This window comes from Neovison vison, chromosome 11 (assembly GCF_020171115.1).
Source record: "Neovison vison isolate M4711 chromosome 11, ASM_NN_V1, whole genome shotgun sequence".
Lineage (NCBI taxonomy): Eukaryota > Metazoa > Chordata > Mammalia > Carnivora > Mustelidae > Neogale > Neogale vison.
In genome coordinates this window covers 68795619-68812857 of record NC_058101.1, presented here as the reverse complement: position 1 = coordinate 68812857, position 17239 = coordinate 68795619, and the positions used below count along the sequence as shown (strand labels likewise).

At 45.3% G+C, this 17239-nt stretch overlaps 1 protein-coding gene across 3 annotated transcripts in view; it reads left to right on the top strand.

Moving 5' to 3' along the window:
• Positions 1 to 5553, top strand: part of PCGF3 (polycomb group ring finger 3) — a 52672-nt gene extending 47119 nt beyond the window's left edge. For all 3 annotated transcript variants that reach the window (XM_044268000.1, XM_044268001.1, XM_044268002.1), the window contains 2 exons: positions 1174 to 1254; positions 1646 to 5553. In XM_044268000.1, coding sequence (XP_044123935.1) covers positions 1174 to 1254; positions 1646 to 1693 — 129 coding nt within the window. In that variant the 3' untranslated portion in view covers positions 1694 to 5553. The remainder of the gene's footprint in view (positions 1 to 1173; positions 1255 to 1645) is intronic.
• The last annotated feature ends 11686 nt before the right edge of the window (positions 5554 to 17239 follow it).

Here is a 17239-nt window from a genome sequence, read left to right as displayed (position 1 = left end):
CTCCATGGGGTCCCCCCGAATTAACTGAAACCTTACGTCCACACGAAAACCTGCACGCCATTGTTTACAGCAGCTTTCTTCACAATCGCCAAAACCTGAGAGCCACCAAGACGTCCTTCATGTGTGAGTGGGTGAATTAGCTGTGCTCCACGCAGACCTATGACTCATGTTCATGAGAAACGAGCGCCCAAGCCGTGAAGAGACATGGAGGAACCTTAAATGCACGTCACTAAGGAAAGACGCAGCAGGACTCCAGCTGTGGGATATCCCGGGAAAGGCAGAACCAGGGGGACAGTGACAAGACCTGCAGTGGTCGGGGGCTGAGGAGAGGAGGGCAAACGGGGAGCACGTGGCATGTGGGGGCCTGTCCTGATGCCCTCGTCCAGACCCATAGAACGTCCCCTGCCAGGGGGGACCCCGATGTCATCTGTGAACTCTGGGTGATGGTATCGTGTCTGTGGAGGCTGGTCCACCGTAAGGGGCATCCACTCCGGTGTGGATGTGGCTCACGGGGGACTAAGGTGCATGGGACATCTCTCTCTGCTCCCCTTGGTGCTCTCACCCTCAAACTGCTCTAAAAATAGTCTTTTTTTAAAAAAAAGGAAAGGGACGACTGGGTGGCTCAGTCATTAAGCATCTGCCTTTAGCTCAGGTAATGATCCCAGGGTCCTGGGATTAAATCCCACATCAGGCTCTCTACTCAGTGGGGAGTCTGCCTTTCCCTCTCTTTCTCTCTCTCTCCTTCTCCCTCTCTCCCTCTTGCCCTCCCCACCACCCGCATGCTTCTCTCAAATAAATAAATACGATCTTATTTAAAAAAAAAAAAAAGAAGAAGGAAAAAGACCATCTGAAGAGCCCATTTACTTTTTCCACTGAGATAAGAGGGACAGACTTGGCCAGGAGACTGACACAGTGTGGTAACCACAGCTGAGGGCCCTGGAGGGGCCATGATGAGTGGGGACTCCCCCAGGCACCAGGTGCTACTGGCCCTCAGGTGGGTTGGGGTGGGGCCTTCTGAGCAGTCCCCACCTGTGCCACCTGGAGACAGGACACGATCCCCCACAGGCGACTGACATCATGTGGCCCAACTGGCATAGCCAGCGTGGCCCAAGGGGCAGATGTGCCGAGCGCTGTGCCCTTGGCACCCTGACTGAAGCCTTCTTCTCCCACCAGCTGGACATTTTATGCAACGAGGAAATCCTGGGCAAGGACCACACACTCAAATTTGTGGTTGTCACAAGGTGGAGATTCAAGGTGAGACTTTGGAAAAGTTGGGTTGTTGGTTGCAAATGGCAACTACTTTTCTGTGCATATTTTTCAACTAAGAGCTTAGAAGTAACTGTCACGGCATTGTGAAAGACAGTCATTGTGCTGCCATCCATGCTGCAGCTGCACGGGGTCTTGGACAAGCACCATCCCCTGACCACCCTGTGGTGGGCTGCTGCATTCAGAGGGTGCGGGGGACCCTCGCTGATGCAGGAAGCAGATGGCAGGACCCCAACTTGAGGGGCATGACAGCTAGTGGGGGTGACAGCTAGTGGGACCAGGTGGGGCAGCAGGTGTGCACGGGTCCCAGGTCTCCTGGACCCCAGGAAGGGGGGCTGTCCGTGTGGCTGGTGGCTGACTCTCTGACTTTGTCTTACAGAAGGCGCCGCTCCTGCTCCACTACAGACCCAAGATGGACCTGCTCTGAGCCTGGCCCTGGGCCGGCTCCGCTGCCCTCCGTGCCACCTGCGGGTGTCGTGGGGACCAGACTTCTGAATAGAGAGTATTTATAACTTTTGTATGAGAGAATTCACACTCAGCAAGACACTACCAGCACCACGGTTACAAGACGACAAAACACTTCACAGTCTCAGCGGCAGAAGGGGCGCCTCTCACAGACCAGATGGTAAACACGGTGGCCAGGCGACCTGTGCTTGCTTCCCGGGCCTTGGAAATCCGGTCATTTCCGTTGCGTTTATGAATTAGGGTTCATGCGAAGCCTCAAAAATTCTTGTACATTTACTGAACCCTTCCTAAGTTATTGAAAAATCTCTCTCCATGGTGAATGACAATATTTATGTTGCCTTTAGCTTCCTGAAGACTCAGAAGGTATATAAAGGGTTAATTTAAAACCATTCCATTAATTCTATGAGTTTGCCGTGGTATTTCATCGTCCACCATGTTAGGAACCGTGACAAGCCCATAGCTCCCCTGCCTGGCCTGGGGCTCTGGGTTCTGAGGCCCCAGGGTGACAGGGGGCTCCACCTGCTGCTACCCAAACACGGGCACTCCCCACAGGGTAGACCAGAGGTGGCTTGGCCAGCTTAGTGCTGGCTTGCAGAGCCGTTCTTGTTCTCAGACGGGACTGGTGTTCAGTAGGGCTCTGACCCTTCAGGGACTTAAGTTCCCCACTTAATTCTTTCCCGGGTTCATCATGCTGAAGAGAGAGGTGGTGGCATTGTGTGGGGTCTCCCTGAGACGGTGCCGTCAGTCGGAGGAGGGCTGGCACCCAGGGCATGCAGACTGAGGTTCCCGCCATGTCCACCCCACGCTGCCCCGTGGACAGGGATGTTGGGGGGGTACCCTCCAGCGAGCTTCGGAGGAGCCTGCTGGCTGCTCTTTAAGTTCCTTGGTGACCTGAAATGCCAGTCACAGGCAGCACACATTTTGTCTACCCCTTTCTCCTCCCAAGTGTTAACATTTTTGTGGGATTAGTGAATAAACTCTGACGGCACATAAGTATTTGTCCCTTTTAAACAGTAACTGGGAACATGGAAAGGCAGCAGGAGAAAGCAGCCGTTTTCCGGGGTCGTGATAGTGTTCTGGGGTTCTGTGGCCATCCTTGTGCTCTCCATCTGCCCGCACCGTCCGTTTGTCTGTGAGCTCTGGGTTCCTCCCCCTTGTCCTCAGTCACCCCCCAGGCAGCCGCAGCCACCCACCTCCTTTGTTCATGGAATGTGTCACCGTCCTGTCTGGAATTTCTTCTCACATTTGCTTTGAACGTTATGGTGGGGTTTTTTCTGTTTCCTTTTCTGTTATATATGTGAGACCTAATCTTGGTGACAAGAAAACCATTCAAATTAATTCAGTCCAAGTGATTCTAACATAAGGCCTTTTAGAAGCCTCGAAGCAGGTTCTGTTAGGAATTGGTCACCAGTCACCCCTCCCTGAAGCCCCTTCACCCCCGGTGCTGTTTGCCGTGTTCAGTTCGCTAGCTTGCTGTCCGTCCGAAACACGTCTGCGGGTCGCTCCACGAGGGTCACTGAGTAGGTGTGTATGAGTGCATATGACCTGTCTACCTCAACATACACATTGTTGCTGAAGCCACACTAACCACAGTGTGGTCTGGGCTCTGGCGTTGGAACTCGGCTGTTTTCCTGGGCGGCGGTGGAGGGGAGGGTCCCACAGTGTAAGCATCCAAATTCAAACGATATCAACTCACAGTTCAGGTCAGACTGAGTGTCGCTGTCAGAATCTCCTAATAGATATTTGTGACTTTGTAGCTATCTTTGGAATCACTTGAATTTGCTATGGTGCTAAGTGGATGTATTTCGATACACAGGTGGAGGTGGTCAGGGCCAGCGCTCACACCGACGGCTGGCTGCTGACCCACCCGTGACCCCCTTTTGTAATCGTGTTACCCTGACAAAACCTCAGCTGCAGACCTACTATTTTTCTAAGATTCCTCATGCAGACTGTCTTCACTGCAGGGCGTCCCCAGGGACCCACAGCCCTCGGCAGCCGGGAGCCCAGAGCCCGTGTCCTGGGGCGACTTCTGTGGTCCCCTCCCCACTGGCACGCTTTCATTTCACCTCAAAAGGCTGAGTTTCATTTTTTCCAGCATGCAAGCCAGGATCAGTTTCTTTTGTAACAGACGGAGTTCCTGTGAAGTGGTCTTCACGACTGTTGACGCTGGTAATAACACACGTGCTGTTCAGTCACCTTCCTGCGTCACTGTCACCGGCAGTGGGACCCGCTCCCCAGCACACGGGCTCACTACGTGCAGTTCTCATGAAGATAGAAAATTCAGATAGAATATATAATATTGAATTTAAGATTTGGGGGGTTAAAAAAAAAGAAAACTTAACTTTATAAAATTATTTATTCTATTTTAAGCCTTCTATCATATTTTCCCATCCAATTGTTTGGTTTCCGTGGTCCAGCTTTATTTACAGGCATATAAAATGAAATTGTGACATGTTTTGCAAGCTTCTTCTTTTTACTTTGAGTAGCTTTTAATTTGTATGTTTTTGTTTCGTATAGATGAAGAGCAACATTCATGCTTTTGTGCGATAGGTTCCAAGATTCATTTATTAGATATCTGTTTAAATTGTAATGTCACATCTCTTCTGCTAAATCGAAAGGGAATGTCGGTGGAATTTCAAAATATGTGCATTCAGCTATTTGGTTTTTCCTTCTCACTGTTGTTCCAAGAACGCTGTTCGGGGATGGTTTGTGTGTGTGCCCCGTGCGAAAACACCTGTCCACAACATCTGAGGGCGCATGACCCGGCAGGCAGCTGCCAAGCGCTGTGTGGCCGCCCCAGGTCCCCCGTCTTCAGACCCTGCATGCTCACAGCCCTGGATATGCCACCACGTATCGACCATATGTGGGATGGTGCTACTCCCCCTCTGGCCCCAGCCCTCCGGGTCCTGCGGCCTCTGATGCTTCCTTGTGGTAAAGTCTTTAGAAATTCGTTTCATTTTTTCCTCAAAGCTCACAGGCGGGCATTTTAGAGCTTTTTAAAATGTGTCATTGAATCGATTGTTCTAGGAACGAGCCCGCTGATTTCTACTTTATACGTGAATATTAGATACGCTCTCAAGATGTTGAAAATAAACAGCGCAGGTAGCCAAATCAGAAAATACCCAGTTTCTCTGTTTCCTCAGGAAATAATTAACACTCCAGCATATCACGTGTGACCTTTGCGTGATAAGCCAGTGGGTTTCTCTGCCTTGGTATTTCAACAGACTACAGAAGTTGGGATAAGTAGATTAGAAAACCATTATTCACACTAACCATAATTTTGCAAAGGTTCTGTCCCTGCCAGGCAGGGACCCAGGTGGCGCAGCCGGCCACCAGCCCACCGAGGAGGCTCTGCCTGCACACCCCACCCCCCCCCACCCTCCACCTGCATCGCGTGTGGGTCACCACATCCATGAGCGCATCTGAAGGATGGACTGACGTTTGAGTGTCCCCTAAAATGTGTGTAGCATTAGTGTAAATGTCTATTCCGACAGTTTAATTGGGTCTAAGGAAACCATTTTTCCCCAAATGATGAAGGGTCCAGGGGTGTGAGCCACCGTTAGCCTGATCGTCACACGTGTTACGGTTTACTGAGATGACAATGCAGATACATATTTTTGACTGTTTAATTTGAAAGTTTACATTTTTTATGCTTTGTGTTGGTGTGTAATTTTTGTACTATTGGTGGCTAGTTTTTGTCTAAAATCTTTTTTGGAATATTGCTTAAATGTTTTGATTTTATGATAGTGAAGCTTGTACTCAGTGTTTTGCCAATTAATATTATATGCTTGTAATAAAAGCAAAAGAAAAACTTACCTAAAATTCTTTCAGACTGGAAATTTATAATCTAAAATTACTTGGCTTTTGGTTTTATGGGGGTTGTGTGGGGCTTTTTTGTAGATAATGTAAAATATTTGTATGAGCATATGGTGGATGGTCTGTTGTCTACTACAGTATGATGAAAACACCACAGGCGTTGGTAGTGTCTGAAGGACACACCCCTCACACCATTCTCTGCTTCACCCTGTCCTGAACCCACACAGCTTAACTCCCTTATCCCGCTTCACGTGGCCCCTGTAGCTGCACAACTCCTGTGGGACTGGCCTGGGGTTCGGTACCACAGGTTTGGCGGGAATGTGTATACCGTCTGCGTTCATCTGTCTGCTTGGAGTGAGAACTCACTTTGGTGGAGAGCGCCATGTGCCAATGAAAATACTGTTAAAAAAAGAACCTGCTAGTCCCTGTGGTGGGTGGGCTGACAATATTTTACTTCCCTGTTAGGGTGTCAGTCGGAGTTCCCAGAGGAGCAGAAGCTGCAAAGACACATGTACAGGGATCTGTGTCTGTTGTCGTGAGCGCTCTAAGAGCACACACGGGTTGTGTTTTCCCAGAATGTCAGCTTTATTCAGTTGTAAAGCAAGGCTAAAGCAGGTTTAGGGTCCCAAACTCAATAACGTTTCATTGCATATGTCATTTTGGCTTCATATATCACACAAACCAAAGTGCTTGAGAAAATCACACAACAAACAAGATACAAGGGGATAAGTTGTTAATAAACCAAATGCAAAGTCAGCCTGTGAGCGAGCAGTTGAGATGAGGATCAAGTATTCGTTGTGTCCGGGCCGTGGTGGGTGGTGGCAGGGTGGGGCGGGGGCTCTCCCTGTTCAGAGATCAATTGGACAGAACTTGGTGGCAGTTGCCTTCTGATCCAGTCAGACGTGAAAGCATCATCATCTGGAGAGTCAACGTTTGCTGCAAAGGTCCTGCCTTTTAAAGGAGTTGAATCGATGGTGGGCCTTTGCCAGGTTCTCCTGGTTCTCCTGGTTATCAGTTCTTGGTGCTGTTGGCCTGTGCTGGTCTCGACGGTCCCTGCTTCTGGAGCGTCGCATCTCTGCTCGACAGGACTGACTCCATGTGCTGTCTGCATGCATGTTCAAGGAGTTTGCTCTGTGGAGGCCATATGTCCGCTGCAAACTGGGGAGGGCCTGTGCAGTGCTGTGAAGGGCAGGAGAGGACCATGTCTCAGCTCAGGGGTCAGGCGGGAGGCGGTCCCTCTTCCTCCACCTTTCTCTCCAGACAGGCCTTCCAGGGCTTGTGTGACGCCCACCGGTTTTGGGGAGGGCTCAGCCCGCCAAACCAGATGCTCTTCTCGTCCAGAAACACCTTCAGAGTCACTTCGAACGCCACTTGAACGCCAAGGCCCGTTCAAGCAGATGCGTGAAATTACCACGAGAGAGAGAATGGCGTGGGCACTATGCCCAAAACTTTGTTTTTTAAAGGTTATGTAATTGACAGCCATCTTGAAAATCTGAGAAAACTGGAGCTGAAAAACAGAATATGATGACCAAAATTATATTCCCTCATGGGTTTCAGATCAGTTAACATGAAAGAAAAGTTTAGTCTTAAGAAATGGACTTTGCCAGGCCACCAGGGGGCTCTATTGGTGAAGCATCTGCCTTCAACTCTGGTCATGATCCTGGGGTCCTGGGATGGAGCCCCACATCGGTCTTCCTGCTCAGCGGGGCGCCTGCTTCTCCCTCTCCTCCCTGCTCATGCTCTCTCTTACTATCTTGCTATCTCTGTCTCTCCCAAATAAGTAAAATCTTAAAAAAAAAAAAAAAAAAGAAGAAGAAGAAGAAGGGAGGGAGGGAAAAAGAAACATTCTGCCTGTTCTGCTTGGCTTTCTTTCGGTAAGTGGTCTAGAATGTCAGGTTACCAGATGTTCACCTGGATCCCGGAGTTGGCAGCCGGGAGCAGCAGGAGGGGAGGGGGCATCTTCCGGCTTAGGCCCCCCCCTTGCTGGTCCAAGTCTCCACTGGCACCAGGTGAGGCTGGTGGGACCCAGGGCTCTGCAATCCTCCTGGGCTCCTCCTAAGACCAGGGAGCCCTCCCTGTAGGCCTCGAGGGAATGTGTGTGCCTGTCTGCTCCTCTCCCCTGAGGTCTTACTGGCAGTTTTGCTCCTTCAGTGTGAATGCATGTGCGTGAAAATGTGAGTCCCGTTTTTTTGTTTGTTTTTTAAATATTTTGTTTGTTTATTTATTTGACAGACAGAGATCACAAGTAGGCAGAGAGGCAGGCAGAGATAGAGGAAGGGAAGCAGGCTCCCCACTGAGCAGAGAGCCCGATGCGGGGCTTGAACCCAGGACCCTGGGATCATGACCTGAGCCGAAGGCAGAGGCTTTAACCCACTGAGCCACCCAGGCACCCCTGTGAGTCCCGTTTTAACTGGAAGAACTATTACGAATGTGATTGTGCAGCCCTAAAATGTAACAGGAGCACATGGCACAGCTTGAATGTCTTCCTTAGATTTTTGGTTCTTAAGGATAAAACCCCCAGTGAGTGCAACAAGAACCCCCTAAGGGGCAGCTGTGGCCAGATCGTGGGGTGTGGGGCAGGGGCTGCCTCACTGTCCCCGCTGCATTGTAATGCACCCTTTGCCTGAAACAATGAAATCATATGTCCATCTCCCAGTTATGCCTGTGCTGACCCAGTAAGTCTCCTGTAGGGCATACGGTTCACTCCCTCCATCAAAAACCAACAGTGGAGGGCACCTGGCTGGCTCAGCAGGTAAGAGCCTGCAACTCTCAGCCTTAGGGTCATAAATTCAAGCCCCACGTTGGGCCTGGAGCCTACTTAAAAGAAAAAGACCACTGGTTACATTTTGTACCTTCTCTTATTTACCTGGCAGTGAGATGCTTTCCCAGGTCCTGAGGAAAGGGACAGGCTGTCTTAATCACGTGCGGACTCTGCAGTAGGACCCTTGTCAGCTTCATTTTTATTAAGCTTGATTTATTTTGGTATGAAAATTAACAATGTGTTACATTTATTCCTACTGTTTTTCAAGTGTATTGGGGTACTATGAAAACAAATTTTCTGCTTTAAGAACATTTTTTTAAAGATTTTATTTATATCAAAAAAAGATTTTATTCATTTCAAAAAAATATTTTATTCATTTGAAAGAGAGCATGAGCAGGGAGAAGGGCAGAAGGAGAAGCAGACTCCCCACTGAGCAGGTAGCCTGATGTAGGACTCAATCCTGGGACCCTAAGAACATTTTTAGTCAAGGGGCGTCTGGGGTCAGTGAAGCGCCCAAATCTTCGTTTCAGATCAGATCGTAATCTCAGGGTCGTGGGATCGAGCCCAGCGTCAGACTCCCTGCTCAACACAGGGTCTGCTTCTCCCTCTCCCTCTGCTCCTCGCCTCGTGTTCTCTCACTCTCGCTGTCTCTCAAGTAAATTAACAAAATCTTTTTTTTTTTTTTAAGTCTGAGACTTTAATGGGTTTATTTATTTATTTTGGAGAGAGAGCGTGCACTTGAGTTGGGGAGGTGGGCAGAGGGAGAGAGACACTCCAGAGACTCCCACTGAGCGTGGACCCCGACGTGGGGCTCCATCTGAGGACCCTGAGACTATGACTTGAGCTGAAACCAAGAGTCGGACACTTCCCCAACTGCGCCACCCAGGCGCTCTGACAGGGATATTCTTTTCTTTTCTTTTTTTAAGATTTTATTTATTTATTTGACAGAAACACAGTGAGAGAGAGAGAACACAAGCATGGGGAGTAGGAGAGGAAGAAGTAGGCTTCCTGCCGAGCTGGGAGCCGGATGCGGAGCTGGATCCCAGGACCCTGGGATGAGGACCTGAGCCGAAGGCAGACATTTAATGATGGAGCAACCCAGATGCCCCCCTGATGGGGATATTCTTAACGTCTGCTTTTAAGCATAAGGGTTGTGGGGTTTTGATAAACACCTTCTCCTAAGTGGAGAAATTTCCTTCCATGACAGCTTACTTAATATTTTAATCAGGAATATATGTTAATTATTTATTTTATTTTTTAAAATTAAAAATTTTATTTTATTTTATTTTTAAGATTTTATTTATTTATTTGACAGAGAGAGATCACAAGTATGCAGAGAGGCAGGCAGAAGGAGAAGGGGAAGCAGGCTCCCCGCTGAGCAGAGAGCCTGATACCGGTCTTGATCCTAGGACCCTGAGACCATGACCTGAGCTGAAGCAGAGGCTTAACCTACTGAGACACCCAGGCGCCCCTAAAATTAAAATTTTTAAATTACCCTTTTGGTTTTGGAGTTCTTACACATGAATTCGTGCAACCACTACAGTAAGGACACAGAGTGGCTCCTCAGCCGAAAAGACTCCTTCTTAGTGCCAATCTTTTGTTGCTGAGCACCTGCCCTACTAATGGCCTGACCTTCAGCACCACCCTGCCTTCTCGAGAGCATGGTAAGCACATACCCTGAGCTCCACAGCACTGCCTAGGTCCGTACTCCACCTTCCCTATGCTCTGGGCAAACCACAGTTACCAGATCCGCTGCGCACGCAGACCTTCTGTGCTTGCAGTATTCACTGACTGTGAACAGAGCAGCTGTGAACATTCCCACACGGGTTTGCACGGGGATCATGAGACTTTGTTCTCTGAAAGTAGAATTGCTGGGTCATCTGCTGAGCGTGCACTTCACCTGGTAAGCTGCTCTCATCTGCATTTCTGACCTCGAGGTGTGAGAGTCCCAGCTGCTCCACTGCCGGTATCCCCCTGAGTGTAGCCCGGTTACTGTCATGCAGGAGGGTCTCACTGTGGTTTGAGTCTGCCTTTCCCTGGTGGCCGCGGATGTTGAGCATCTCGGTGGCTAGTTGGCCATTATATCATCTATAATGTGCCTTTTACGCACTTTCTAATTGAAGATTTTTTTTTCCCCTCATTGTTGAGTTTTGACAGTTCTTTATATACCCTGGATACAAGTCCTAAGTTGGATATGTGGTTTGTATTTCTCCCAGTTTTTAGCTAGTGTTTTCATTCTCTTGACACTGTCTTTGGCAGGGCAAATGTTTTTAATTTTCATGAGGTCCAATTTATTGCTATTTTTTCCTTTATGGATTATTTCATGGATTATGCTTTTACTGTCATTTCTAAAACTCTGCTAGATCCCAGGTCATGAATATATTTTTCTGTTTTCTTGCAAACATTTTATACTTTTTTTAAAAAAGATTTATTTATTTGACAGACAGAGATCACAAGTAGGCAGAGAGGCAGGCCAGGGGTCGGGGGTAGTCAGGCTCCCCGCTGAGCGGAGAGCCCGATGCAGGGCTCCATCCCAGGACCCCGGGACCATGACCTGAGGCAAAGAGTTTTTAACCCACTGAGCCACCCAGGTGCCCCAATATTTTATAATTTTATGCTTATTTACATGTGATCCATTTTGAGTTAGCTGTAAGACATAAGGTGTATGTCACAGTTCAATGTTTTGCATACAGATGACTAATCACTGCATTACCATTTGCCAAAAAGTTTGTCCTTTCCCCACTGAATTGATTTTGCAACTTGTCAAAGATCAACTGATCATATGTATTTGGGTCTATTCCTGGTCTCTATTCTGATCATTCACCTGTATGTCTTGTCCCCACCAACGCCACACTGTCTTGACTCTTGTTGCTTTAGGGAAAGCATTGAAATTGGGTAATCTGATTCCTCCAGTTTTGTTCTTCTTTATTTAAAGTTACTTGAGCTGTCCTGACTCCATTACCCTTTCATATAAATTTTAGAATCATTATATCTATGAAAATGTCCCCCTGGGATTTTTGGAATTATGTTAATTCTACAGATCACTCTGGGGGAGATTTATATCCCATATTTACTCATCCCAACATGAGTTTATCACTCATTTATGAGGTCTTCTTAAATTTTTTATCAGCATTTTATAGTTTTCAGCATATGGATTCTGTACACGGTTTGGTTAGCTGTATACCTAAATTTTTCAGTCTGCCTTTTTATCTATCACTCACCCTTCCTCCCTTCCTTCCTTCTTTCCCTAACATTTTTAAAATTTTAATTCAAATAATTATGTATAATGTATTACTGGTTTCAGAGGTACAGGTCAGTGATTCATTAGCCTTATATAACACTCAGTGCTCACTATGTCACGTGCCTTCCATAATGTCCATCACTCAGTTACCCCAACCCTCCACCTCCTTCCCCTCCAGCAACCCTCAGTTTGTTCCGTATGACTAAAAGTCTCTTATGGTTTGTCTCCCTCTCTGGTTTCATCTTCTTTCATTTTTCCTCTCTTCCCCTATGATCCTCTGTTTTGTTTCCTAAATTCCACATATGAGTGAGATCGTATGATAGTTGTCTTTCTCGGGTCAACTTATCTGGCTTAGCATGATACCATCTAGTTCCATCCACATTGTTGCAAATGGCAAAATTTCATTTTTATAGCTGCATAATATTCCTGTGTGTGTGTGTGTGTGTGTTTACAACATCTTTTTTTTAAGATTTTATTTATTTATTTGACAGAGAGAGATCACAAGTAGGGGGGGTGGAGCAGGCTCCCTGCTGAGCAGAGAACGTGATACAGGGCTCGATCCCAGGACCCTGAGATCATGACCTGAGCCAAAGGCAGAGGCCCAACCCACTGAACCCTACCACGTCTTCTTTATCCATTCATTTGTCGATGGACACCTGGGCTCTTTCTATAGTTGGGCTATGGTGGACATTACTGTTGTAAACACTGGGGTGCACATGCCCCTTCAGATCACTACATCTGTATCTTGGGGGGAAAATTCATTAGCGCAATCACTGGGTCATAGTGTAGCTCTATTTTCAACTTTTTGAGGATACTTCATACTGTTTTCCAGACTGGATTCACCAACTTGCATTCCCACCAACAGTGGAGGAGGGTCCCCCCTTTTCCACATCCTTTCCAACATCTGTCATTTCCTGACTTGTTAATTTTAGCCATTCTCACTGGTGTGAGGTGGTATCTCACTGTGGTTTTGATTTGTATTTCCCTGATGCCAAGTGATGTTGAGCATTTTTTCAGGTGTCTTTTGCCATTTGTATGTCTTCTATGGAAAAATGTCTGTTCATGTCTTCTGCCCATTTCTTGGGATAATTTGTTCTTTGGGTGTTGAGTCTGATAAGCTCTTTAAAGATTTTGGATACTAGCCCTTTACCTAGTAAAACATTTGCAAATATCTTCTCCCATTCTGCCAGTTGTCTTTTGGTTTTGTCCACTGTGTCCTTTGCTGTGCAAAAGCTTTTCAATTTGATGAAGTCCCAATAATTCATTTTTGCTTTTGCTTTCCCTTGCCTTTGGAGACATGTCTAGCAAGACCTTGATGCCTGTATTGTCTGCAAGGATTTTGATGGATTCCTGTCTCACATTGAGGTCTTTCATCCATTTTGAGTCTATTTGTGCATGTGGTGTAAGGAAATGGTCCAGCTTCATTCTTCTGCATGTGGCTGTCCAATTTCCCCAACACTATTTGTTGAAGAGACTATCTTTTTCCCACTGGACATTCTTTCCTGCTTTGTCAAAGATTCGTTGACAGTAGAATTGAGGGTCCATTTCTTGGTTCTCTATTCTGTTCCATTGATCTGTGTGACTGTTTTTGTGCCAGTACCATACTGTCTCGATGATCACAGCTTTGTAATAGGGCTTGAAGTCCAGAATTGTGATGTTCCCAGTTTTGGTTTTGTTTTTCAACATTCCTTTGGCTATCCAGGGTCTTTTCTGGTTCCATACAAATTTTAGGATTATTTGTTCCAGCTCTGTGAAGAATGTTGATGGTATTTTGATAAGAATTGTGTTGAATGTGTAAATTGCTCTAGGTAGCAGACTTTTTTTTAAAGATTATTTATTTATTTATTTGACAGACAGAGATCACAAGTAGGCAGAGAGGCAGCTCTCTGCTGGGCAGAGAGCCCAATGTGGGGCTCAATCCCAGGACTCTGGGATCATGACCTGAGCTGAAGGCAGAGGCTTTAACCCACTGAGCCACGCAGCTGCTCCAGTAGCAGACATTTTAACAATATTTGTTCTTCCAATCCATGAGCATGGAACCTTTTTCCATTTCTTTGTGTCTTCCTCAGTTTCTTTCAAGAGTGTTCCATAGTTTTCAGAGTGCAGATCCTTTGCCTCTTTGGTTAGGTTTATTCCTAGGTATCTTATGGTTTTGGGTGCAATTCTAAGTTGGATCAACTCCTTAATCTGTCTTTCTTCTGTCTCATTGTTAATGTATAGAAATGCAACTGACTTCTGTGCATTGATTTTACATCCTGCTACTTTCCTAAATTCCTGTATGAGTTCTAGCAATTTTGGAGTGGAGTCTTTTGGGTTTTCCACATAGAGTATTATGTCATCTGTGAAGAGTGGGTTTGACTTCTTCTTTGCTGATATGGATGCCTTTTCTTTCTTTTAGTTGTCTGATTGCTGAGGCTAGGACTTTTAGTACTATGTTGAACAGCAGGAGTGATAGTGGACAGCCCTGCCATGTTCCTGACCTTAGGGGAAAAGCTCTTAGTTTTTCCCCCATTGAGAATGATATTCGCTGTGGGATTTTCATAGATGGCTTTGATGGTTTTGAGGTATGTTCCCTTTATCCCTACACTGTGAAGAGTTTTAATCAAGAAAGGTTGATGTACTTTGTCAAATACTTTTTCGGCATCTGTTGAGAGGACCATATGGCTCTTGTTCTTTCTTTTATTAATGTATTGTATCACTTTGATTGCTTTGCGACTGTTGAACCAAACTTTCAGCCCAGGAATAAATCCCACTTGGTCATGGTGAATAATCTTTTTAATGTACCATTGGATCCTATTGGCTAGTATTTTAGTGAGGATTTTTGCTTCCGTGTTCTTCAGGGATATTGATCTATAATTCATTTTGGTGGGGTCTTTGGTTTTGGGATCAAGGGAATGCTGGCCTCATAGAGTTTGAATGTTTTCCTTCCATTTCTATTTTTTAATAGCTTTACAAGAATGGGTATTAATTCTTCTTTAAATGTTTGTTAGAATTCCCCTGGGAAGCCATTCTACTCTGGACTCTTGTGTTTTGGGAGATTTTTGATGACTGCTTCAATTTCCTTACTGGTTATGGATCTCTTCAGGTTTTCTATTTCTTCCTGGTTCAGTTTTGGTAGTTTATGTCTCTAGGAATCCATCTAATTCTTCCAGGTTGTCTAATTTGTTGGCATCTGGTTGCTCATAATATGTTCTTAGAATTGTTTGTATTTCTTCAGTGTTGGTTGTGATCTCTCCTCTCTCATTCATGATTTTTAAAATTTGGGTCCTTTCTGTTTTCTTTTTTATAAGTCTGACCAGGAGTTTATCGATCTTATTGATTCTTTCAAAGAACCAGCTCCTAGCTTCATTGATCTGTTCTATTGTTCTTGTGGTTTCTATTCCATTTATTTCTGCTCTGATTTTATTTTATTTAAATTTATTTATTTATTTATTTGACAGAGAGAGAGAGATGACAAGTAGGCAGAGAGGCAGGCAGAGAGAGAGAGAGGAGGAAGCAGGCTCCCTGCTGAGCAGAGAGCCCGATGCGGGACTCGATCCCAGGACCCTGAGATCATGACCTGAGCCGAAGGCAGTGGCTTAACCCACTGAGCCACCCAGGCGTCCCTCTGCTCTGATTTTATTATATCTCTTCTCTTTCTGGATTTAGGCTTTATTTGATACTCTTTCTCCAGCTCCTTTAGGTGTAGGGTTAAGCTGTGTATTTGAGACCTTTCTTGTTTCTTGAGAAAGGCTTGTATTGCTATATACTTTCCTCTTAGAACTGCCTCTGTTGTATCCCAAAGGTTTTGAACAGTTGTTTTCATTTTCATTTAATTCCATGAATTTTTAAAATTCTTTAATTTCCTGGTTGACCTATTCAATCTTTGTAGGATGCTCTTTAGTCTCCATGTGTTTGAGTTCTTTCCAACTTTCCTCTTGTGATCAATTTCCAGTTTCAAAGCTTTCTTTCTTTCATTCATTCCTTCTTTTCTTTCTAGGAGGCTATTGTGTTCAATTTCAGTTTCCAATTTTGTATTGTTTTATATAGTACTAAGATGGATTTTTGTGTGTTATCCTGTGACCACACATTTAACATGGGATAAAATATGTTGTGGTTGTTTTAGAATAACCCGCGATTTTCTACATAGACAATCATATAGTCTGTGTCTCCCTTTCCAATCTACATTATTTTTACTTCTTTTACTTGCCCTTTGCACTGGCTGGGATTTCCAACATTGAATAGGTGTGGTGAGAGAGGATGTTTTTACCTTGTTTCTGATCTTAGGGGGAAAGCATTCAGCATTTCACTATTAAGTATTACACAGTTACATAAGTCTATACACTAAAACTCATAAAACTGTACACTAAAAGAAAAAAGTTTCAGTGTATAAGTTTTTTACAAAAAAATTTAAATACAGTAAGTACCAGTAATGAACAATTGACTTTTGAAATAAAAGACACAATGCTATGTACACTAGTACCAAAAAAAAAAAAATGAAATACAGGTATAAATCTAACAAAATATGTAGAAGATCTACATGAGGAAACTATAAAACTCTGATGAAAGAAATCAAAGAAGCTCTAATTAAATGGAGAGATAGTCCATGTTCTTGAATAGGAAGACTCAGGGCACCTGGTGTCTCAGTCATTGAGTGTCTGCCTTCAGCTCAAGTCATGGTCTTGGGTTCCTGAGATTGACCCACATCAGGCTCCCTCCTCAACAGAGTCTGCTTCTTCCTCTCCCTCTGCCCTTCCCTGGTTGTATTCTCTCTTGCTCAGTCTCTCGCTCAAATAAATAAAATATATATTTTTTAAAGTCAACAATAAGAAAACAAACAACTCTGTTAAAAAATGGGCAAAAGATCTGAACAGACACCTCACCAAAGAAGATATTCAGATAGCAAATAGTATATGAAAAGATGCTCAAAATCGCCTCAGTAGAGGATTGCAAATTAAAACAATAAACATCTATCTGAATGACCAAAACCTGGAATACTGACAACTTCAAGTACTGATGTGGGCATGGAGCTGTACGGACCCTCCGCACTGCTACAGGAATGGAAGCTGCTGCAGCCACTTTGGAAGACAGTACAGTGGTTTTTTCCAGAACTAAACACACTCAACACATGATCCAGCAGTCCCACTTCTTGGTATTTACCCAAATGTGTTGAAAACTTACATCCAGGGGTGCCTGGCTGGCTCAGTTGACAGAGCATGCAACTCTTGATCACAGGGTCGTAAGTTCAAGGCTCACATTGGGTGTAAAGCTTATTTGGAAGAGAAAAAGATGGCTCAGTTGGTGAAGCATCTGTCTTCGCGCGAAGTCATGATCTCAAGGTCCTGGGATCGAGCCCCACATTGCGATCCTTGCCATCTCCCTCTCCCTCAGCCTGCCATTCTCCCTGCTTGTGCCCTCTCTGTCTCTGTGTGTCAAATAAATAAATAAAATCTTAAAAAGAAAAAGGAAGAAAATCTACCTCCACACAAAGTTTTCACAAACGTTTATAACAGCTTTATTTGTAATTACCAAACCCTGAAAACAACGAAGCTGTTTTTCAGTAGGTGAATGGATCTGGAAGGAGGGGATGAATCTGTGGATCACAGGCAGTATAAAATCCTGAAACCATGACGTACTCTGTGGATCCATGTCTCTGCACGTTCATCAAAACACACAGAATGTACGACACAAAAAATTAAATCTAACGGAAA